This window comes from Urocampus carinirostris, chromosome 19 (assembly GCF_059441175.1).
Source record: "Urocampus carinirostris isolate Australia breed hairy pipefish chromosome 19, RoL_Ucar_1.0, whole genome shotgun sequence".
NCBI classification, from domain to species: Eukaryota; Metazoa; Chordata; class Actinopteri; order Syngnathiformes; family Syngnathidae; genus Urocampus; species Urocampus carinirostris.
Window position 1 is genome coordinate 13,747,375 of NC_142367.1, and position 9,200 is coordinate 13,756,574.

Here is a 9,200-nt window from a genome sequence, read left to right on the forward strand (position 1 = left end):
TTACGATGATTGAAATGTTTTAGGGTAGCCGATTACATTTTAAACAATTCGAATCGTTGAATAATCTTTGTGAAACTGACGATTTGCAATGATAAAGTTAAATGTTACATTTCATTTATTAAAAGCAGTACAAATAGCATGGGGATTTTTGCAAGAGTTAACAAAGAGTTTAAAGTTAGGGGTTAAGGATTAAGGGTTAGGTTTAGGGGTTAGAGATGGGCTAGGGCACAGGTGTCAAACAGGCGGCCCGCGGGCCAGGTCAGGCCCCTTAAAGGATTGAATCCGGCCCGCAAGACAACACTCAGAGAAGCACATGAGAAAAATGAGCTGCAGGTTGAAATAGGTCAACTTGATGTTGCCAAAGCCAGGTGCCTCTCACAAATACACTGTACTTGTATTTCTCCCTCTCTCTCTCTTTTTGTCTCTCTCTCTCTCTCTCTCTCTCTCTCTCTCTCTCTCTCTCTCTCTCTCTCTCTCTCTCTCTCTCTCTCTTTCTTTTCCACCCCTTTTCTCCCACTCTGTCTCTGTCTCTTTCACTCTCTGTGTCTCTCTTTTTCTCTTCCTTTGCTCTTTGTTTCTTTCTCTCTGTGTGCCTTTTAACCTCTTTTGCTCTAACTTCCTTTTTTCCGTTTCTCTCTTTTCTCTTTCTCTCTTCATACCCTTTGCGCTTTCTTTTCTCTTTTCTCTCCTTCTGTCTTTCTATTTCTCTTTGGATTTCTTTCTTCCTCTCCCTTTCCTTTCCCCCTCTCTCACGACTTTTTGTCTTTTTGTTTCTCTCTCCCTCTCTCTCTTTTTCTTTCTTTGTCCTGCCCTCTTTCATCTTTTACCTCCCTTTTTCTCTTATTTCTTCATCCCGCTTTTTCTTTCTCTTAACTATACTAGTCCAGCCCCCGACAGAATGTTTGTTCTATCGTGTGGCCCCCGAGTTAAAATGAGTTTGACACCCCTGGGCTAGGGTTTAGGGTGGCATAAGGGGTTTGGGTTGGGCGGTTAAAGTCAGGCTTCTAGGGTTAGAGTTAAGAGGTTAAGGTCAGGTCAGGGTTTAGTGAGTGTTGTGATTAAGGTTAGGGTAGTGAGGAGGTTGACAACCAAAAATATTGAAAGAGGACTAAAAACGAAAAAAAAATATATATATATATATATATATATATATATATATATATATATATATATATATGTATATATATATTTCAAGGCCTTATAAGGAAAGAAACTCATACTGTATATTTTCTATATTCATTGGAAAACGTTTGTGTGTGTCATGTTTGCACTCCTACAGAAACCGTATAATTTTCCATTATCAAACATTATTGAAAAAATGCCAGGAAGCCACTAGGGAGCCCCAAAAAAGTCAAAGGCGGTTCTAGAGCCACCTGTTGTTGAACCCTGTGGTAGGGTTAGTGGGTAGGGCATATATGTTAGAAGTTTGTGTTACGGAGTTAAGGTTAGGGGTTGAGGTCAGGTTTAGAGAGTTAGGGTGAAGGGGTTTTGGGTAGGGGTGGAGTAAGGGTTAAGGTTAAAAGGTTGGAGGTTTAGAGCTTTGAGGGTCTTGGGGTTTGGGGGATAGGGCTAGGGTAGAGTCACAGTAGGGACTAGGGTCAGGAGAATGGGTTAAGGGGTTAGGATTAGAGGGTTAGGGTCAAGTGTAGAAATGGAGGGTTAGTGTTAAGTGTTAGTGGCTGTGGGTTTAGGGTTACACTAACAAAAAAACTAAGGTTCTTATCTTTTTTAACTGGGGTTAGGATTAGGGGTTAGGGGGTTATGATTAGAAGGTTAGGGGTCAGCGAAGTGGGATTTAGGGTAGTGGTCAGGAGCTTTTGGGTGGGGTTAGAGCAGGAAGGTCAAACTCAGTCCAGACTTTTTATTCTGAAGGTGCCAAATCAATAAGAGAATGTCATAGTATTATGCTTGATCATTCAGCCTACATTAGTAATCTTCCCTACATAGCATAATCACAGATGACAAGGAATCTTTTCTAAACACAACATATTTTTACAAACTATGGGGAATAATGTTTTCATTTTTGACAGTGATTGTGTTAACAAGTTCATTTTACCAGTTGAGTCAATGCAGTTTATACACAAACAACTCCGCAAACTATACAAACTCCACACTGCCCTCTAAAGGCCGGAGGGATTTAGTTTACATTTATTTAACGAAAAAGATCATAACTTTTGATAGAAATGACTTAGAGGCTCATTTCTTTGACATACAGACGCGGCCCTACTTACAAATGAGATCAGGACGATTGTTCGTAATTTGAATTTGTTCGTAAGTTTCTTCAGTGCTATATTTTGTATGTTTAAGGTTTGTATAAGTATGTTTAACCTGTATTGTTTTGTACTAAAATAAAAAAAATCATTAAAAAAAGCTCGATAAAGATAAATAAAGTTAAGTTTATCTTACTTTTGAAAGATGGGCTTCAAGGGTTAGGCGACTTCCTCCTCCATTGTAGAGAGTGGGCGAATAAAAGCGATCCAACCATTTTCTCAACCGCATCTAGCTTTCTTATTCCACTTTCATTCCAAACCAAACGGCTCGCCTCTTGTTTATACTCTACACCAACCATATTGAATGAATGCACGAGATATTAAACAATAAAAATGTCAAAATTCTTAGCACGCTAGAGATACAGTATAGAATGTTTACACACAAACTAGGAAGTACAAGCCAGATTTCTTCTTCGGGGTGGATGCTGGGTCACCTCTCACAGCGCCACGTGGTGGAAAGAAGAACTACAACACTGTCCTGTACTCGGAAAAAGGTGCACTCAATACAAAATCTAACTTGGAGCAATGTCCGGATATTTTTCGACATCCCGAAAAAAATGTTCGTATGTACCGTTTTTCGTAAATTTAATGTTTGTATGTGTGGGAGCGTCTGTACTCATAAATTCATGGCGGGCCGGATTAAATCATTCAATAGGCCGGATCCAGTCCTTGGGCTATATCTTTGACATCCCTGGGTTAGAGGGTTATGGGTCAAGATTTGGGGTTTGGTTTACCCTAACATAAGATGCTAAGAGTCATGCTAATCCTTTTTTGTAGGTTTATCATGTATTTGTAGTTTGTTTTCTATGTACCTGATTTTTTTTTTTTAGCTACCTGCGTCACAGACAGAACCTGACCAAAACCAGACGGTCCGCTACCGGCTCTATTACTTTAGCAGCGTTGGACCAATTTGTAATCTTATGAGAAGACGCGTGAGTGTTCTTTCCATCACGTCTGTCTTCGACGTTTCGAGTGTGTGTGTTTTCTCCCACTCCGCCGCTTAAATTTCATTGCTCCAGGACTCTATTCTCACAAAGTACAGACTATTGCTTCCTGTCATTCTTTCTTGTCTTCCTTTTTTCATCCTTCTGTTACCTGTCATTCCTGCTTTCTTTTTGTTGCATCGTCACATTGTCTCGCTCTCTATTTCAAGTCTGTCGGACTCTTTTTATAGTTCTTCTCGTTTTCCATTGTCTCCTTTCTTATCTTTTTCTGGACCCCTCCTTCCCACTTTTCCTTTCTTTTTCCTTATGCCTCTTTTCCTTTTCTTTTTCTTCCTGTCCTTGTTTCCCTCCTCCCTTCTCCTTATACATATCTCTTAATCGTTTCCTTTTCCTGCCTTCATATTCTTCTTTTATTTCCTTGTCCTATCTTCTGCTTCTTCTTTTCTTTCTTCATTTAGGCTCCCCCTCCTTCATTCTTTCTTAATTATCCTTCCCCCTCCTCCCCCTTCTGATTTTCTCTATTTTTGTGTTTCTCTTTGTCTGTCCCCTGTCTTACTTCTCGTTTTCTATTCCTTTCCTTTTTCTCCTCTCTTATCTTCCTTTCTTTTCCTTCTTCTGCTTTCCGAATTTCTTCATCTCTTTCTTCTCCTTCGTCTCTTTCATCCTCTTACTTCTCCTTTCCTCTTATTGTCCTTTCTCTTCTACCCTGTCCTCCTTCTTCCTCTTCCTCCTTCTGGTTTCCTCATCTTCTTCTCTTTCTCTTTGTGTCTTTCCTCCTCCTTCCTTTTTTCCTTTGCTTCTCTTTCTTATATTCTGCTTCTTATTTTCCTTCTTCCCACTCCTTCCTAATCATCCCTTGTCTTCCTTCTTCTGCCTTCACTCTCTTCTTTTTCTTCGTCTTCGTCTCTATCTTCCCCTTTGTTTCCTTCTTTGTATCCTTCCTACGCGTTCTTTTTTCTTCTTTTCCCCCTTGTCTTTTTCGCTTTCATTTCCTCCTTACCCGCTACCTTGCTTCCCCTTCCTTCCCTTTCCTCCTCCTTTTTTGTTCTTCTTTTCCTTCTCATATGCCTTCCCCTTCTTCTTCGTACTCCTTCTTCCTCTTCCTCTTCCTTGGCACATCCAAATAGTATTTTTAAAAAGACTGTGGCACACCAGATAATACAGAACAGTTCACATTTTGTTGTATTTTCATTTTTATTGCAAATACAGATACAAAAATTGTTGAACAGTACAAATAGAAAAACAAAAATAATACACTGTAAAAAAGATATATTTTCCAGTTCTTTCAGCCTCAACTTAGACAATTCACACGAAACATGTTTTGTAAAACAAACCTAAGAAAGAAGTCAAATAGATACTTAAGATAAATAAAGATTACAGCATTTTGTATAAGTACCCCCTGGGTTCAAATCCAAAAGTGAACAATAAGATATGTTGTGTATATTGTTAAAAAAAGAACAAAAGTAATAAGACTAAAATACAAAAAACATTCACAATAAAGTTAAAGGAAATAAATAAATAGTTTTTTTTTTAACCGGGCAAGGTTAAGGGCTAAGGTTACATCAGCTTTGGGGCACCCATGAGGTCAAAGGTGACTTCCTGTAGCTGTCAAACACACACACAAAAAAAGTGTACCGGATTCAAGGCACGGTAGAAAAGAAATTGAACATTTTAATTTGTTTTCTGCCGGAATGGTGCAAATGACGTCTACAGCCGCCCGTGGCACTCAACGAGTGGAAAGTGAAGTGTCTTTTTAAGAAGGGAAAATGACTCATTTGAAATTGATATTTTCAGGAATAGATAAGAACAAACTGCCAGCGTGTGAAGACCCCAAAAATAGGAAATATGAACAAAGGAATATATCAAATGAAAATATAATAAAATCCTCACAGAGGACTTTCTGGAGTCTCTAAAAATAGATTTTTCAATAAAGATTCTATCTAGCAAGGCACGGTGTGAGCCAATCAAGTGTTTTCAAGGAGGGGGCTTTACATGGGTGTGAAAGAAAGGGGGCGGGGTTTTAGGGTCTGGTGAGCTGGGTGTAAACCGGGGCCTGATCCCAGTGCTGGGGGCTCCCCTGGGGTATGGAGGGTACCCCGGCGTTGTCGGCGATGGGCGTGTACATGGGCCTTTGGGTGGGGCTGCTCATGTAGCTAAAAGTCGAGTAGAGGCCCGAGTTTTGGGCGTGGCTGTAGAAGGCTCCGCCCCCTTCGGCAAAGTCGTACTGCTGTGCCCGGGAGGCGGGCGGGTATGAGGCGGGGCTGAAGTGCTGCACGGCGAAGGGACTGTAGGCGGCGTGCTGCGGTGAGCCCTGCTGCTCGCTGAAGTGGCTAGGGCTCAGCTGTTCGGTCTTGATCTGGGTCCGGTGTTGTGCCTCGGAGCTAGGAGGGGCCAGACCTTGTTGGTTTTTGGGCATCCAGGCCGCCGACGGGCTCACCGGACCGCCGCTGATGCTGTAGCTGCCGATGTAGGTCCCGGGAGCGCCGGCGGGACCCGGGTGCCCGTTGGGGGGGAGGTACTGGTCGAACTCGTTGACGTCAAAAGTTTCGATGTGGGAGATGACGTCGCTGCTCAGTTCGCCGATGTCCACGTCGCGGAAATCGATGTTGAGCTGGCGAGGGGCGCTGCCGTCGGGGAGGGGGCGCAGACCCGTTTCGCGTTTCAGGTCCAGCTTGCCCGAGCTGGAGTCGGTTTTCGGGGTGGTGGGAGGGGTCGGGGGTCCCTGTGAACCTGGTAGAGTAAAATGAATTGTCAGGGTTTTTTTCTGTCCAGGAGTCTCCATTTTATTTACGGTCCATTTATTGACAGTTTAATAAGATACTCTTTAAATTAACTAATTGAAGGACAATTAAGGTCAGGAATCTCAAACGTGGAGCCCGCGGGCAATTGGCGGCCCCCGGAGTGATGGTTTAAGGCCACTGCCTCGATATGAAAACTTAAAGTTACTTTTGATTGATAGATTTATTCTCGTATTAATTTTGTGAAAAAATTGTACGAATTTACTTACTTATTTTCTGAATTCTTCTGGATTTAATAATTACTGACTTATTCCATTTCGTACTCAATCTATTACTGTTTATTTTTACTTTAATTTGTGTAGGAAAAAAAAACTTTTGGAATGTTTTTATCTGAGTTTTTCTCGAGGAAAACCAGATTTGGCCCCACCTCATCCAGCCCCTAAGAAATTTGAGTGAGACCCCTGGTTTGCATCATTAGCAAAAAACAATAATTTTTCGTGTTATCATAAGTTTAAAAAAAATAAATGTCATATTTTATTTTGTTGTAATTGCATATACTAAATGGCAAAAGTATATTTTTTGATCCAGTGAAATAATAGGAATGCATGCCTCCTATGTATTTACACACTAAAAACAATAAGTACATACAAAAATGATTAATAAAATTAGCAATTTAATCTGCAAATTGCAGCTGTCGTCATTTTTTTCCCCTTATCTCTATTTTAAGTATTTATTAGCCTGAAGTGTCATGTCCAATCTTGTTACATACAATGTTTCACAACGTTAATATAAATGTCAATAAAGTCAAGTCAATTCAATTTTTTAAATTCATCACTGCCATCTATGGCCAAAAGCGGACCTGCAGTCTCTAAGGCAAGATCTTTATTTTTTAATTGCATTTTAGCCGTTTTGAGTAATTAAAAATGGTGGCGCAAACCTGTGCCTTATGTTTGTCCCCAGTACTCTTTCGATTCACATAATGCAATACATTTTTGTCTCACATCAAAACATGCATATTTCTATTCAATCCTTTTTTCTTAGAGCTTACCTGAGTGCTCGCCAGGTGAGTGCACCTCGCCCAAGCTTGAAGCGGGCGAGTCGGCCCGCTGCAGCGCCTTGAAGATCGCGTTAGGCGAAATGTGAGTTTGCTCGCCGCCGTCCTCCGCTTCACTTCCACCACTTTTTACCGACTTCCTCCGCCGGGGCTGGTACTTGTAGTCTGGGTGGTCTTTCTTGTGTTGCACGCGGAGTCGCTCGGCCTCCTCCACAAACGGACGCTTCTCGCCTTCGTTGAGGAGTCTGCGCATAAAAATGGGAGGAATTTGGGTTGGGGGATCACGAGGAGTCTGCGCGTAAAAACGGGAGGGACTTGGGTTAGGGGATTATGGGGAGTCTGTGTGTATAAACGGGAGGAATACGGGAAGGGGATCATGAGGAGTCTGCGCGTAAAACGGGGAGAATTTGGGTTGGGGGATCATGAGGGGTCTGCGCGTAGAAAAGGGAAGAATTTGGGTTGGGAGATCATATGAGAGTGATGGGGTGCGTTTAGACTTACCTCCAGAGTTTCCCCAAAGTTTTGCTGAGCTCGGCGTTGTGTAGATGCGGGTACTGGTCCGCCAGCTTCCTCCGCGCAGCTTGCGCCCAAACCATAAATGCGTTCATGGGTCGCTTGACGTGCGGTTTGTTCTTGGTAGATCCATTCACGCGCACGGGCATGGGCACCAAGGTCCAGTCATAACCTTTCAGCACCTGGGACACAGCGTCTCGGATGCAAGCGGGGAACTTGTCGTCCTCGTCTTTCTTAAAATCGGCCCCGTGAAGCGCCGCTTCCACACGGAGCAATGCGTTCTCGGAGGGACGCGTGTTCTCCGCGTCTGATCCGGATCCGGACGGGCACGGGGAGCCCGCCGAGTCCTCAGACATGCTTGGACTCGGTGCGTCGGAGAGACACTTGTCTTGTTCCTCCGACATTTTCAGGTAGGGGTCGAGAAGATTCATGCGAGAAACGGGGCGAGGGGGTCAAATTTACGCGTGAAACTGAAGCGTAAGCGCGCGTTGCCGTGCGAAAAAAAAGTCTTGGAAAAAAAAGCCACTTCAACCAGAGGCGCTTTAGATTTAAAAAGTCCCTTTTTTAAGTGCGTAAAACGAATGCGTAATTACGCAAATGCGTCCAAAAATCCTCCGTAAAAACAAATGTGCGCAATGAAAGCCGTCCTTGCTGGGGTCCAAATAGAATCCGTGAGAGTTCTGAAGTGCAAAGTTGATCGCGTGTCCCATTTATAAGAGCGTTAGGGGAAAGCCCGCTTCTGATTGGCTGCTGCGCGTGACGTCAACGTGGAGGAATTTGATACTGTCTCCAGCACACACATGCACACGCATTCACTGTAAATATTACCTAAATTAAATAAATTCTTTATCATATTTTTTATTTGAATCACACTTTCATGATTGATTGGTTTTATTTTTTGTTGTCCTAGAAAAAAAATGTATATAGTATAGCTGCAGTAGTAACATCACCTCAAAGCCTCATATTCTCAGTGCCTATATCTGCCAATAGGGGACGACCTAGGTCCGCCGTTTAAGGGATTACACTGCATTCTCACCAAATCCGTTTCTGATTTGTATCACCTTATTTCAGCGATGGGATTATGTTCATTCTGCTGACTGATACACTTTTTTCTTATTTGCATGATAAAATCAGATTTATAATAAAAGTTTGCAAAGGCTAGACTGTAAGTTTTCACATTAGTTTGCTCACTAGCTTTAAAAATGGATCTATTACATAGTTTACTACATATTATATAAGAATACTACTACCACTACTACTCATAATAATGATAATATCATACCTGTCAACATCAGCCAATTGCTCCCCTTATCAATGAATGCAATTCCCCTTATGAAGCAATTCCACACCTTACAAACACAACGCGGCACCTATTTACTCACAGCAAGGCAGACTATGTTGAATAAAAACAGGGGTAATTTGTCTAAACCAGCTCATTTTATTTAACAAATAAACTACACAATCAATTCGTTCGGCATGTTTCTTAGGTCCTTCCACACTGATACTAAGATAATCCGGGTTGGAGCTGAAATGCGCGAGACGAGATCAGCCTAACAAAAAAGAAAATCTTGTACAAAAACTGAATAAAATATGGGTACAAGTATAAATTGACAAAAGAAAAAAAAATTGACAGACCACACCAAAAAATGTTCGAAAACCATTATTTTCTTAATATATATAT

At 41.9% G+C, this 9,200-nt stretch overlaps 1 protein-coding gene across 1 annotated transcript; it reads right to left on the bottom strand.

Annotated features, from left to right (window-relative positions):
* Nucleotides 1–4,509: 4,509 nt before the first annotated feature.
* Nucleotides 4,510–8,181, bottom strand: LOC148347400 (transcription factor Sox-9-B-like). The gene is made up of 3 exons (XM_088324336.1): nt 7,508–8,181; nt 7,001–7,251; nt 4,510–5,944 (listed from the first exon to the last, which is right to left on the bottom strand). The coding sequence occupies exons 1-3, from the start codon at nt 7,948–7,950 to the stop codon at nt 5,235–5,237; spliced, it is 1,404 nt and encodes a 467-aa protein (XP_088180462.1). The 5' UTR covers nt 7,951–8,181; the 3' UTR covers nt 4,510–5,234.
* Between the last annotated feature and the right edge of the window lie 1,019 nt (nt 8,182–9,200).

Bases quoted from the DNA above. Each gene is read 5' to 3' on its own strand.
- LOC148347400 (XM_088324336.1), bottom strand. From the start codon at position 7,950: ATGAATCTTCTCGACCCCTACCTGAAAATGTCGGAGGAACAAGACAAG. The intron at 7,252-7,507 runs GTAAGTCTAAAC...TTTTATGCGCAG, and splicing joins ACTTTGGGGAAACTCTGGAG to ACTCCTCAACGAAGGCGAGA. The intron at 5,945-7,000 runs GTAAGCTCTAAG...TTACTCTACCAG, and splicing joins CTCACCTGGCGAGCACTCAG to GTTCACAGGGACCCCCGACC.